At 38.6% G+C, this 15,204-nt stretch overlaps 1 protein-coding gene across 12 annotated transcripts in view; it reads right to left on the bottom strand.

Moving 5' to 3' along the window:
• The window catches only part of cv-2 (crossveinless 2), a 243,186-nt gene that overhangs the window by 12,081 nt on the left and 215,901 nt on the right, over positions 1-15,204 (bottom strand). For all 12 annotated transcript variants that reach the window (XM_065221159.1, XM_065221148.1, XM_065221149.1 and 9 more), the window contains one exon: positions 5,101-5,540. In XM_065221159.1, coding sequence (XP_065077231.1) covers positions 5,101-5,540 — 440 coding nt within the window. The remainder of the gene's footprint in view (positions 1-5,100; positions 5,541-15,204) is intronic.

Here is a 15,204-nt window from a genome sequence, read left to right as displayed (position 1 = left end):
GGAAGTTCCAATCCGCGATAGGCGATACAGTATCGTCAGTGGAAGAGCTTCCGCCGTTGGAGGAATATAATTTCCTCTCTAATCTCATCGTCGACAGCGCACTTCAAGCTCAAACACGACCGGTGCCGCGATCGTCAATCCGTAAGAAAACACCAGGTGGGATCAACAATGCACGGAGGTTTACCGTAAAAAGTCCGACGCGTTTAAACTTTTTCGGAAACGCGGAACACGCGAGCATTTCGACGCATACACATCCCTTGAACGCGAACTCAAGAGCCTCATCAAGGCCAAAAAACGGGGTTACTGGCGGCAGTTTGTAGACGGATTGTCGCGCGAAACGTCTATGAATACGCTTTGGAGTACGGCGCGAAGAATGCGTAACCGGTCTACTAACAACGAAAGTGAGGAATGCTCGGATCAATGGATTCTTAAATTCGCGCGAAAAGTGTGTCCGGATTCCGTGCCGTCGCAGTTGATTCCTCGCAAAACCGCGAATTCGGTAGACGAAATCAGTCAGCCTTTTTCAATGGTGGAACTTTCACTCACTCTCCTTTCGTGTGGCAATTCTGCCCCGGGATCTGATAGAATCAAGTTCAACTTGCTGAAAAACCTCCCAGACGTCGCTAAGAGGCGCATGTTGAACTTGTACAATCAGCTCTTGGAGCTCAATATTGTTCCCGACGATTGGAGACGAGTGAGGGTGATAGCCATTAAAAAGAATGATAAACCCGCGTCGGATCACAATTCGTATCGGCCCATCGCGATGCTGTCGTGTATTCGGAAATTGATGGAGAAAATGATCCTTTTTCGCCTCGACAAATGGGTTGAGACGAACCACCTTCTTTCAGATACTCAATTTGGTTTCCGTAGGGGTAAGGGAACGAACGACTGTCTCGCGTTGCTTTCCTCGGAAATTCAGTTGGCTTTTGCTAAGAAAGAGCAAATGGCTTCTGTGTTCTTGGATATCAAGGGGGCTTTTGATTCAGTATCCGTTGAAGTTCTTTCAGAGAAACTCCACGCTTGTGGATTGTCTCCATTAATGAATAATTTTTTGTACAATTTGCTGTCAGAAAAACATATGAGCTTTTCTCATGGAAACTCTACAGCTTTTCGATTTAGCTACATGGGTCTCCCCCAAGGCTCATGTTTAAGCCCCCTTTTGTACAATTTCTACGTTAGAGAAATTGACAATTGTCTTAATGACAATTGCACGGTGAGACAACTTGCAGATGACGGCGTAGTGTCTATCACAGGGCCAAAAGAGGTTGACCTGCAAGGATCCTTACAGGATACCTTGGACAATTTGTCTACTTGGGCTATTCAGCTGGGTATCGAATTCTCCACGGAGAAAACTGAGTTGGTCGTTTTTTCTAGGAAGCATAGCCCAGCACAACCGAAGCTTCAACTTTTGGGTAAGCCGATCACTCATTCTATGTCTTTCAAATATCTTGGGGTCTGGTTCGATTCCAAATGCACCTGGAGATCCCACATTGAGTATCTGAGACGAAAATGCCAACAAAGGATCAATTTTCTCCGAACAATTACCGGAACGTGGTGGGGAGCTCATCCACAAGATCTTCTGACGTTGTACCGGACAACGGTTTTATCGGTTCTAGAATATGGTAGTTTTTGTTTCCAGTTGGCAGCTAAAACCCACATCATCAAGCTGGAACGGATCCAGTATCGTTGTATTCGTATCGCGTTAGGATGCATGCACTCGACTCATACTATGAGTCTCGAAGTGCTGGCGGGCATGTTGCCACTATCCGTCCGTTTTTCAGAGTTATCTCTGAGGCTCCTCACCCTTTGCGAAGTAATGAACCCACTGGTGATCGAAAACTTTGAGAAGCTTCTGGAGCTAAATCCTCAAACATGTTTTATGACTTTGTACTACCTTTATTTAACACAGGATGTCAGCCCTTCAAGAAATATTCCCAATCGTGTAGTCTTCTCCGATTTCGGCAATTCAGTGAATTTTGATTTATCTATGACGCAGGAAATCCGCGGAATTCCAGAGCATCATCGTCCTATGATTGCTCCGTCATTATACTCTGCAAAGTTTGGCCATGTTGATTCTGCAAGAACGTTTTTCACAGATGGATCTCTAATAGAGGAGTCCGCTGGTTTTGGTGTATTTAATGAATTTCATAGCGCCTCTCGAAAACTTGAAGCTCCTTGTTCTGTGTATGTGGCTGAACTGGCAGCAATTCACTACACTTTGGAAACTATTGCTTCACTTCTTCCACACCACTACTTTATTTTTACGGATAGTCTCAGTTCTGTCGAGGCTATCCGTTCCATTAGGCCGGTAAAGCACTTCTCGTATTTTCTCTTGAAAATACGAGAACTGCTTAGTGCTTTATCCGTGCGCTCTTTCATCATCACCTTCGCGTGGGTCCCTTCGCATTGCTCAATTTTGGGCAATGAGAAGGCGGATTCACTTGCGAAGGTGGGCGCTATGGAAGGCGACATTTATGATCGACAGATCGTAAGTTTGATTAACCTTGTGTTTAGTTTGTATTTTGTACGTGTGGGGTTTTTTTTTCAATGTTTGTTTCCAAGATGAATAGAAATAATTTCATGCTTTAGGATTAATTAAATAGTTGTATCGTAAACCACATTTCAAACCTCGTTCTTCCCTTTTTCCCATCCAAAAAATTGTAAATCTCCACTAACCTCGAGACAACCGCGAGTACTCGGTCCAGTTCCTTTAACTTTAAATTTAAGACAGTAATAATGTATAACGCAAAGGATAACTCGGCTCTGTAAAGTTTATTCAATTGAGCCTGTACAAATAAAGTAATTATAAAAAAAAAAAAAAAATCATTACAACAGTGTAAGTGTTTAGAGCCAATTCATCATACATGGCTTCGTTGTACAGTACTCTGCATTTCTCGATGATGTTTATTTCGATATTCCTTCATATCTGAATCGTTTCAGCAACCCTGATCAGTGCTGCAAAATCTCGAGAATACTCGGTGATATTGATAATTTTGCTTTGGTCACTCATTTGAGCTAACAGTCACAGTCTAGGCAAACCATGTCATTTGTCAATAACAATACTGTCAGTGACGAACACGTGTAGTTTTTTTTTATTAACTAAATTTGTAACGAAATTAGATGACTTGAGCAACACAATTACATGGAGCCGTTAAAGTAAACAAGCATCTACGTCCTGAGCTGCTTGGACAACAAAAATGTGACACAGAATGCACGAAACTACACTTTTTGTTACCAGCTGAATCTTTGTCTTTGACGAAAAAATGAATGATATTTTGCCGAAGGTTTTCATGAGAATCAAGTCTGTCAGTGACTATGTGATGAACAATTTTGTCAATATCGCGCAAAAGTCTGTCAATGATAATGCCAAATATCAGCACTGACCCTGATCCTGATTCATCAACACTTTTTGAGCACGAAGTGTTTAGAATCGCATAGCTTATGAATTGCTCTTTTGATTGCCAATTTCTCCATATTTAGGTGGTGGAATGTTGAACCTCTCACTAAGATGTGCTCATTCCCCCACTGCTGGCGTGCAAAAGGACCAGTACTAAGTAAATAATGGATTTCTTCACTACATGGCATATAAGATCGACTCAAATTCAAGTTTAAATTACACTCAAAGAATAAATCACATATCCAATGGAAAATATTCATTATAATTTCACATAACATTCATGTGATATCATAATTAGGAATTGCACCACAAAATCACATGAACCTTATATGTCACATGAAATTTAAGTGATTTATCATATAGAACTCATGAATTATATGTGAAAATCAGATAGATATCATTGGATTTATTAATAGAAACATGTTATATGCATTCCCAATGGAAACTACATGGAAACTTTTTTCCGTGTACTAATTTCATATGTGCATCAAGATGTTGGTCTTATTAGAAAACAAATTCCTGTTAAATTTCGTAAAGTTTTACTCAGTCTATGAGTTAACTACGTTTTCAAGAATATGAGCAGTGTTGGCAAAATCATCAATCACATAATATTTTTCTGCTCTCATACGCTCTCAATATCAGACGTGATATTGGATCAAAATATCATGCTTGATATTGATTTTACAAGCTCCTTTGATATTGCGAGACAATTCACAGCATGCAAAAATCAAGCTGAGAGTTGACTCGACACAAAAATGATTCCGTTGCACATCGTTTTCTTAGAAACAAGGTTGCAAAGACTCATTTCTGCTAAAATAATGTTTTTCGGAATAATAAAACCAAAAGATGGTATGATGGCATGTTTTACTTGTAACTTACAAGAAGAGGTTACAAAGTATGCGTTGGAAACATAAAACCTGTAAATTTTGCTTTCTATGAGTCACAATCAGCGATTTGCTGATCTCTGAGTGAGTGAGTGAGTGAGTTTGTGAAAAATCGCTGATTGTGACTATCATGAAGTGAAATAAACAGGTTTAATATGTCAAACACATTCTTTGCAACCTCTTCTTGTATCCTACCAATTCAAAATTTGATCATGGCATCTAATTATTTCATAATTTAGAAAAACATTGTTTTAGCTGAAATGAGTCTTTGCAACCTTGCTTAGAAAGAGAAAGCATAGTTTGCTATCTCTTTTTAATCTTCACCGATAGCAGACACGAAGGGACTGCTGCAAGCCGTTATTGAAGTTTCAGTTGCATTCGGGTGTAAAGCAAAAATCATTAAACACAATCTCACCACAGTTTGGTGAGATTTGCAGTTGGTGAGTTTTTTTGCTTAATATTCTGACCTGCGATATCACAGCTTGCAAATCAGCCGCAGATGTTTGTTTGTTGATTTTTGTCTTCGAAAATCAAGCATGATCTTGCGCGTTGGTGAGATTTGATTTTTTTGATATTTTTCCAAAACTGAATATGAGTGAACTTATTTCAACTTGGAGTCGACCTTATTTGTCTTTAATCGTAATTTATCTTTTTTTTTAAATGCTTTTAAGTTCTTTTTTGCTCGAACATGACTTTTACTGACATATTTAAAAAATTTCATCTATCTCATGACCAATCAGGTTTCTAGGTGTAGCTAATTACTATCAGAGCTACTGGATTGTTACTAAGGTCGAGTGATTGAACAATTCGATGTCTTACCTCATAAACCTGACCCCGGTGGGTACAAGTGGACTTGAACTCTGCTGGCACCGGACACGAAGGACAGCAATCATTGAGACCTTGAACCTGATCTTCGATGGCACATTCTAGCACCGGACATGTGTTCTTCTCGCAAAACGTCGTTCCATTACGACATTCACATGCCGCACACTGGTCTGCTTTGTACAGCGCACCATGGAAGTGGACCACTTTACCGATTACGCAGTGCTTTTGAAGGCCAAATTTGACCTCTTCTCGGCGTTCCATGCAGCGGGCACAGCATTCTCCTGGGATCCGTATCTGCTTGCTGGCTGGACATTGTAGCACTGGGCAGGACTTTTTCGAACATGTCAGCTTGCGCCCGTCACAGGTGCACTTAACGCACGGATCCTCACTCAAAGTAGCCTCATTCGTTACTTTTTGACCGTTTAGCTGGCATCCTGCAAATTTAAAAGAAGCAAGAAGAAGAAATTAGCACCATTAGTTATAACATTGATTGGGACAATTTCGAAAGTTGTTCTGAAATCTTATACCTAGAATTTGTCAAACGATTCGAACAACGCTCTCATTGGCACAAAGACACTTGATATACTTATTCACAACAAAATAAAAAAAATCATGAAGGTACGAACAACACACCATCCCCAATGTTTCGGGAAGAGAACTCATGCCAAAAATGCCAGCGACGTTAGTTTGATCTACATTTCAATCGGCAATGGAACTGGACCAAAACAAAAATGGCAAACAAATAAAAACATTTGCGATTCCCGCTTAAGGATATATATAAACAAAAACAGATATCCAATTTCAATTAAAAATCGATACGGAAAAAAAATGCAAGATTAATCGCAGATCTCAGTTTTTTTTGTATTGTTGATCTGGAGCCAAACTGGCAAAACATCCTCACCCGAGCAAAACCATGAATCTATTGAGCGGAACAACAGCTTCTCTGAGCGTGTTGTTCTGAGCAACATTAGCAGGATACAACTATTTTTCTATCGATATGTGTCGTATTTATAATGCGGCATTGGTGGTGTTTTATTACGATAGCCCGTGGGAAGGGTATATAGTTTTTTTTTCCGTTGTATTTTAAAGACACTAACTAATCAATCCTCATTTGAGCTTTAATCGATATTCAATCGCCTTTTGCATTCGTTGGCACTGTGCTGGTGGTCAAGGTTGTGAATTAATAAATCCATCGATTGTTGGATTACTTTATGTCATAGAGGATCAACGAGACTGGTAGCTGTTCGTAAATACAATGAAATTCAACTAGTAATTGGAGGAATGGTTGAAATTTTTCAAAGCTAGTGAGTTACTGACATCCACATCATACAATCGTCGACGGACGATTCGAGTCCTGAACTAACAGTCAGCAACAGCAGCAGCAGCAGCAGTGTTATAGTTTTTCATCGGTATCATTATTACAACTCTTTAGTGATATTGTCAGTGGGACTCGAGCTAGCTCTGGACGTTAACGACCACAAACGGTCTTCAGGGTCTATGTGCCTCAAATCCGGCGAAAGACAAATTTGTACTTTATTAATGAGCCAATATTTATCACTCATTGTTTCGTAGGATACCGAAGCGAGGGAGGAGGTTGAACCAGAAGCGGCTCATATGGCACAGGTGGGGAAAATTTACGGGCTAACATATGCTACATTCGGTTAACGGTAAATTTACTTTGGTGCGGTTTTCAGCAGTTTTTTTCGATGCATAATTTTTGATTGCAAAGAAAATTGATCATCACTTTTATCGATCCATTCTACACACGATGATGACTTTCCACAGTAATCTGAACTGATGCTTCGATGAAAACTGGGTTTCCGTTCTTGACTAAAGCACCGAAGTAAATTGCCCCCTAATCTGCAGACTAATGCGGTTCGTCTTCTTTTATCACGCCAAACTCTCGGGCAGACGACCGAATGACTGCCCATGGCTCCAGCACGCGCGATCACCCGAACAGAATGATATTTTTGAAAACGAGATTCCTCGTTATTTATTGCTTTATCATTAGCAAATTAAATGATAGGAAATTTTTCTCCCCTTTGTTGTTCGTAGCGGGCCCATTGTGTCACGGTGTCTTGAAATAACATAACTCAAGTGATGATAATCGAACGGCTTCCCCTTGGGCATTTCGCGAGGGAAATTTCTGCAAACACGAAATTTATGATCCTTTTCCCGTTTCCGTGAACAATCGGAATTTTCAGATTAACAGAAAAAAAATGACTTTATCTTTATGTGTTCGGTTCGCTAATTTATTAATGATTTTTGCAAACGACATGTGAGCACATCTAACATTGAAATAAGAATGGAATTTTCGGTTTTGTGTGTATTAATTTCATAGTATGTGACAGGGAATGGCAAACATCGTCAGACTTTGCATTTTGAATGCCTTTAAATCGTGCTGCAGGAGTGTTCGGGATCGGCCATTGGCAGGCTCATACGAATAATTCAATTATGATATTGCCAGCAGGATTGGCTAACATGAAACGTCACAAGTCTGTCCATTGCAAGAGAAATTGATCACATACAATAAATAACGTGAAAACTGAATGAAAACCAATTTGCTCCCGCATTACGCTAATAAATCTGCACGAGACAAATCACTTCCTTGTCTAACGACAGTTCAATTCTGTCCGGCGACCGACAAGGCAGATCGACGGTCATGCTTTCCTGCCAACCTTCGGCGATTGATTTGTACGCAAACTTCTCGTGGGCCTGAAGACCACTCGTAGCGCAGTCAGGTTATAGGCTTGATCTGTCTATTTTCAGAAAAGTGGGCGGCGAATATGATTTACATCTTTATTTGCCTCAATTCATTAGCATTATATGGCAGTTTAGAGTAAGCAATGAATGTATAAAAAAATCCCAACGCGTGGATTACGTACCCCTCCGCTGCTTCATTGCTGCTACGATGCTTGTGTACTACAATCTGGCCAAACGAATGACTGGTGGGATCACTAGCTACCAACCTTCAAATCGATTTTGACATTGTCCAGAACCACTTCCTACTACTACTGGTAATGGATTGTGCTAGCACAATTAAAATTAATTCATTTTATGCAACTCGATTCCGCTGTTTTCATTAAAATGTAATAACCATTGAAAATGATAAATAGCATCTGAGTAACAGATCACTTTCACTTTCCTTTCTTTGAATTTCAGATGGATTAACCTGTCAGTTGAGACATGATAAGCTGTCCCAAGTAACATTTTTGGTTTTATGAGGGTTCTGTAGACCATGGATTTGGCTTGTAGAATGCTTAAAAACATCGATAATACTTGCAATGTTCCTTGGGATGTTAAGTAAAAAAAAATCTCACCCGAAGAACCAGTGCGAAATTTAATACTCAACCAGCGTTTCTCAATGTATGGGTTGCGACCCACCGACGGTTCATTTTTTTTAGGAAACTCTTACTGTGATTTTTTTTTTATTTTTTTTTTCGGAATAGATGAAATTTCATAAATTCCCTGAAATTTATTTTTAAGTATTTTCTTTATTTCCAACATAAACAGTTCATCCAAGTTATACTGGTTTCGTGATCTATGCCATCATGAATAAAAGATGTCTTATTTTTCATTCATTTATTTAAAGTAATAAAGTAACTCAGCGACTGAGTCAAGTAGACTCACTTTCTTTTTTTCCCATATACATTTTACTCAGTTTCGCAAAAAAGTGGAGTTACTAATAGCACTGAGTAACTCCACTTTGTACGAAACTGAGTAAAATTGGAATGTGAAAAAAGAGAGTTAGTCAACATGACTGAATCTCTGAGTTACTTTCAAGGGCCAAGACATCTCTAACGGGTATCGCGGGTTGTTTTCCTCGGACCCTGAGGGATGTGAATAACTCAGATCTGGCAACACGGTGTAACGTACATGACCCAACAACATGCTCGATATCGTGATAACCACTGAATTGCTGCCTGAGAGCCCAATTCGATAGAATTGCGAGTCTAACGAGCAGTGATTGAACATAAGCCTTGATATAACGCGTATAAAGTCGCGGCTCATGTAAAACCCTTTGAATCATGGTTTGTTCGACACCTGTGAAAGAATATAATGTAACCATCTTCCCAATTCAGCATCATTTCATTTTTTTGCCAACTGATGAGGATTTGCTGACGAGCAATGGAGAAAAATTCGTTGAAGGCGATTTGTCGCTCAAAAATATCGCCTTCCATAGCGCCCACCTTAACCAACGAGTCCGCTTTCTCATTACCCGGAATTGAACAATGAGATGGGACCCAAGCTAAGGTGATAGTATAGGAGCAGTTAGATAAAGCACTCAGTTTAGATCGTATTTCAGGCAGGAAATACGAGGAGTGCTTCATCGGCCTCATTAAACGAATAGCCTCCAATGAGCTAAGACTATCCGTAAAAATGAAATAATGGTCAGGCAATTCGCTCTACTGCGTAAAATATAGCTGCGAGTTCCGCAACGTATACGGAGCATGGTTTCTGCAGTTTATAGGAGGCGCTATGAAATTGATTAAATACACCAGCATTTATGGTTGACCCATCGGTGAAAAAAACTTTTATCGTTACTTACATGGTGGTACTTGATTGCAAAAATTGAGGGAACAACCATCGACCGATGGTGATCTGGTATTCCGTGAATTTCTTGCATCATGGTCAAATCAAAATTTACAGAGGATGGCTTGAAAGCAATCGCGATTGGAGATTAATGAAGAAGGACCAACCTCCAGGGTCATGTACTTATAGTACAAACTCATGAATCTTGTTTGAGGATTTCGGTCGAGCAGCTTCTTAAAATTTTCTATTACCAATGGGTTATCTACTTCACAACGGATAAGAAACCGGAAGGACAGTTCCGCGAAACGATCTGTCAGTGGGAGAACACCCGCGCGTACTTCGAGGCTCATCGTATGCGTCGAGTGTATACAGCCAAGTGGTTGCAGCTTCAGGATATGTGTTTTTGCCGCGGATTGAAAGTAGAAGCTACCGTACTCTAGAACCGAAAGGATGGTTGTTCGGTACAACCTGATCAGATCTTCCGGGTGGGCTCCTTACCAAGTCCCGGTAATTGTACGAAGAAAATTAATCCTTTCCTGGCATTTTTGTTTCAGATACGCAATATGTTTTCCCCATGTGATGGTTCATAGATGCACTGAACTTTCAAAGATTCAGGTTTGGAAATTTTTGAAAAAAAATCTAAATCGAAATTTTTAATAATAATTATATTAAAAGATGTACAGTTCATCCGAGTTTTACTGTTTTGGCACCATGAACAAAATTTGCAATCCCATGTTTTTCCTTCTTTTAAAAGCTGACAATTCTTTGCGATTTGACTTTGGCAAATATCTTCTATAGCATTTTTTTTTTCTTTGAAAGGACTTTGAATTGGGTTTTTTAAAGCAATACTCATAAGTCAAACAAAGGTGATTTCTTCCATTTAATTCCACTTAGCATTTTGTATCCATGTCAGATACGTATTTCGACTACAATGTACCAGTGCTATTCCAACTAAAGACCTATCGATATCCAACCCTCTTAAGTACTCATCCCATAGGTAGACATGTCGAGATCTGATCTAAACATAAAACTACAACGTTCAGAATTGAAATCAACCTAACTGATATCCCTAGATAAAATAAAAAAAGGAAAATCTAAATAACTGTTTTTCTTCTTTTGAGCATAAGACGGAATAATTATTGGCGTTTTGAGTTTAATATAGATAAGACTTATTTATCCATCTATTTTCTGCTATTTGTTCTCTTTTTCAGACCAGAAAATTTTCTTCACTGAGTGTTAAAAAAATAATTTTCCGGAATTTGAACTCTTTTGAGCAAAGCCACCTTTGGTTTTGGTGATGGAAAATGTAACCTCAAATAGGCTGAAGACGCTATTTTTTTATGATTCCGGGGATCCGGTGTTTTAATAGTTAGTAACAAAATCAAAGAAATTTCACGACTTTTATAAATAACTGCTTAATAGATACAAATAGATTTTACAATTATCTCAAAGTGTTGTTTTTCTTATTGCTACTTTTTATGCCTTTTGGCATGACTTGCGACCGGCCAGTTGACAGCTAGAGATCGAGCTGTCTCAATGACGCTGAAATTCTCTGGGTTGATTGTGGTAACGAGGGGACTTGCGGTGCATCGTAACAGCCGTAGCACGGCTAAATGACCATTCGGTCTGATGACCATTCGGCCTAATGACTATTCGGCATGATGACCATTCGGCCCAGGGGTTGAAACGATTGACATTTTTCACTACACTCACTTCGTTGTCATGCGCGAAAGTCTGACTGTATTTGTACTAGGATTGGGTGATCTTCAGAGAAAGATCGATCTTATATTTGGCTCAAGAATCGATCCACTGATTAAATCGGTATCAAAGAATCGATTTTTGGTAGATCGATCTTTTGATTTGTTTTTAAATACGGTTGTTTACGTTGGTACCCCTATAAATTCTTTACTTTATAATATTCAATTAAATCACCGGCCAGAAACTTTTCTTTGAATAAAATGAGAGCAAAGCAAAGAGCAAACGAAAACAAAGAGGAAATGAAGATCACACTTGCTCCCTGCACGGTAACCGCAAAATACCCAATATTGACTACAAAGTAAGCATTTTTGAAGAGACTGGGACTACCTATTAAATGAGTAAAAATATTACCCATTTATGAGTATTTGTTACTTAAAAATGAATACTTACTACTTGTTTTTGTAGTTGTAATTACTCATGAATGGGTAAAATTTTACTCATTTAATGGGTAGTCCCAGTTTCCCTCGAAAATGCTTACTTTGTAGTCATAATTGGGTATTTTGCGGTTACCGTATGTCTATGTGTGTGTCAATTCAGTTAAATTGCCAACAAAGTACACGGAAAAACAGAGTGATATATTAATGATTTAAGTTGAATCATTTTCGAGAGAAACGCGACAACTCATAATGAAGAATAAATTTTTACCATTTTCGTGTAGTTTTGAATCAATAATGTTTATTCAATCAAAATGTTTTATTCTTTTTCTCCGTGTAGACTAAATGTGACGGTAGGAGGGAGGTACAAAAAACCTTCAAATGTTGTATTCGTAAACATTGGAAACGCAAATAGTGACGTAATTGTAATCCAGCTAATAACATAGGGAGCGATGCTGATGTTGACGTTATGTGCGTTAAATTTACCACGCAGTCTGTGATGAGATTAAATCCTTTTTTTTTCGATGTAAGCACACCTAAAAAAATTTTTTTTATCGATCGATACGTTCGAAAGAAAAAATCGTTTTTTGGGATCTTTTCGTGGACAAAGAATCGATCCAAAAAATTGGAAATCGAGATGAAAAAGATCGATCTTCCAAATTTGTACATTCATCTTGTAAAATTATGGACTGCTTAAGGTGTTTCCTCGTAGAGTCCGTTTTTCCATCACACCTCGCAATTTTAAGAGCACACATCTCAAGATCTACGAGGTGTATACATCTGAAAATTTCAGACATTCCTTGCTTCTCCGCAGCAAACAACAAGTAGTAGTTTTAGCTACGTACATTCACAGAAACCTTATTATTTTCACATGTAAAGTTGCGAAGTGTAACACAAAAAAGGACGCTACAGGGAATCACCTTAAGCTGAGTGTGAAAGCACTGCACTATTCAATTCATTGCTCTTTCCAGACCGTATCTACCAAACGGTAAAGGACGAGACAATGAAATAGCCAACAAAAACATTCAGTCACTCACGAACAGGCGACTCCCACCGCTTGCCGTTGCTCACACAGTATTTATTGAGGCATTTTTTCATAGAAATTGTATGCTCAGTAATTCAAAATAAGGATTGGGTATCACGGAAGAATAAACGTGCCGGCTGAGCTACTGACTGAGTGCTCGTCTGTCAGTAACTTGTTTACTTCCCAATCATTCAGACTCTCACGAGGCAGTGAATGATGGCAGTTCCTATTCATATGAAAATGACTCATTGAACCTGACACTTTTGCACACTGATCTCACATAACATCTCATAATACAGACGGTAGAACAACATTCGAGCAAAAAGAAAATTATCAAATTATTTTGTTCTAATTTCTCAATTTTGGGAAGATTATACCATTTCAGACAAGAAATATTATAAGGCTGCTTTCTATTTTCATAATTCACACAAGCACACCATGAGAAAAACTAAAATACGTTTACGGTCTTCGGCGACAGTGTCGTATGACAGAGACTGTCATATGATATTTTAGTTTGGTACTGTCAGGTGATAGCTTGTTTTGCAAGTGTCGGAAGCAAGGGCAGACGATTATCACAGAAAATGCGTCGACTACGGTGACCGCTTACACTACTGATTCGGCCTGATGACCATTAGGCCTGATGACCATTCAGTGTGATGACCATTCGGCCTGATGAACATTCGACCTGATGACCATACGGCCTGATGAATATTCGGCCAAATCACCGTTCTTCCAAATGATCATTCGGCCTAATGATTCAGCCTTAGGGATTGATTTAAATTTCAAATTCAATATCCAAATAGTAAGAATATCGAAGCTTACATGTTGACAGCAAAATATCGACTGCAGCTCAATTATTACATAAGATCCGGTTTAAAATGTAATTGAAGGTGTCATATTAGACCGAGGTTAGGGACATATACCTTATAAGCAAACAATTACAAATTAAGTAGCGCACTAGCGCTGCCTGGCGAGTGAACACTAAACTGAACTGTTTACCATATAATAGATCTAGTTCATTAGAATAACTTTGAATCTTCCATAAGAGCAGGATCTCTAGATCGATGATAGGTAGTTCAAGTTGACCATTTTCGAATTTGCGCCATCTAGTGTGTTAGTTCTGCAACATCCTAGCCTCAGCTCCTTCAACTGGAATTTCTGATAATCTTTGCTGGAGGAACAAATATCCTATATGGTGAGGATCTCGTTTAATGTGCATCATATTTTTTACAATGACCCCTTCCCACGAGAGACCAATATTTTTAATTCCACTAAATTTTAATTGCAAAACATTTGTAATTTCAAAAATCCATTGAAATATCGCTAAGATTCGGAAATTTGAATTTGGGGTTAAATTGACCCTATGTATGTATGTATGTAAAGGATGCCACTTATTGTTACAGGGCACAGCCATAAGACAGTGGACTGTTCACCTCGTATGACTTGATCAAGTACGATACCTGGTTGTATTTCAATTTACCATTGTATGAAGGGCCAAAAACGGAGGGTGGACGTGTAAGCAGAGACGCTTACGCATGATACACGATGAAGAATCTCCTTCGAATGATAAAAATGTTCCAACCCGATACAGAACAAGTCCCAATGAGAGAAGAGTCCACATTCAACTCACGAAATGTTAACAACAGGGAGTTGGCAATTCCACTTACAATTTATCTAGGATATAACACCTTTACTCAAATTGACCCCATGGTACACCAAACCGGGAAATGCAAGATTCTATAACAGAATTGCATGAAAAGTATGCACAATTTGTAATGTTTGACTGCATGAACAGATTCTGTAATGAGGTCGCCTTAAGGATTTTTTTTTTAAATATCATCAAATTTTGTTATGTTAGCGTAATTTGTGAACAAAATTTGTTTTCCCAAATGCATTGAGTTTAGAAAACCATATCGTGAAGGTTTTATTAAAAAATATGCATTCTGTAAAAACTTGGAAAAAGTGCATTTTAAATTGTTGTATGAAACATATGCAGAGAATGCAATAAATAAATCCTTACATTGGATGTAAGATAAACAACGCGAGGTTTAAAGGCATAGACGAAAGGTTAAAGGATCGATTGTCTGTTTTCATCTCTTGACAAAATAATTTAGTTATGTTTCTCTTGAATAAGTCAAATATAGCGAGGGACCGAAATCCATACATCTAAGAAATGAATCAAAATTTGTACAATTCTAACAAAACACCTAGTTCAGTCCTCCTCCGTACTATGCTTAGTTTTTGCTACGTAGTCGAAGTTTTTAGGCTTCGAAAAAAAAAATATGATAATTTTCCCATGACTACTGAGATTGTTGAGTTGATTGATCCCGGCTCGTAAGGGCTCATTGCAAGAATTCTTTCTTATTTCTCAATCACCAGCTAGGTGAATTAACAACCATCGGACGAATT

Source organism: Ochlerotatus camptorhynchus, unplaced genomic scaffold (genome assembly GCF_037179485.1).
Source record: "Ochlerotatus camptorhynchus isolate MF236.1 unplaced genomic scaffold, CSIRO-AGI_Acam_v1.1 ptg000139l, whole genome shotgun sequence".
Taxonomy (NCBI): domain Eukaryota; kingdom Metazoa; phylum Arthropoda; class Insecta; order Diptera; family Culicidae; genus Ochlerotatus; species Ochlerotatus camptorhynchus.
Note: the sequence above shows the minus strand (reverse complement) of the source record. Positions and strands in the feature narration are given on the sequence as shown.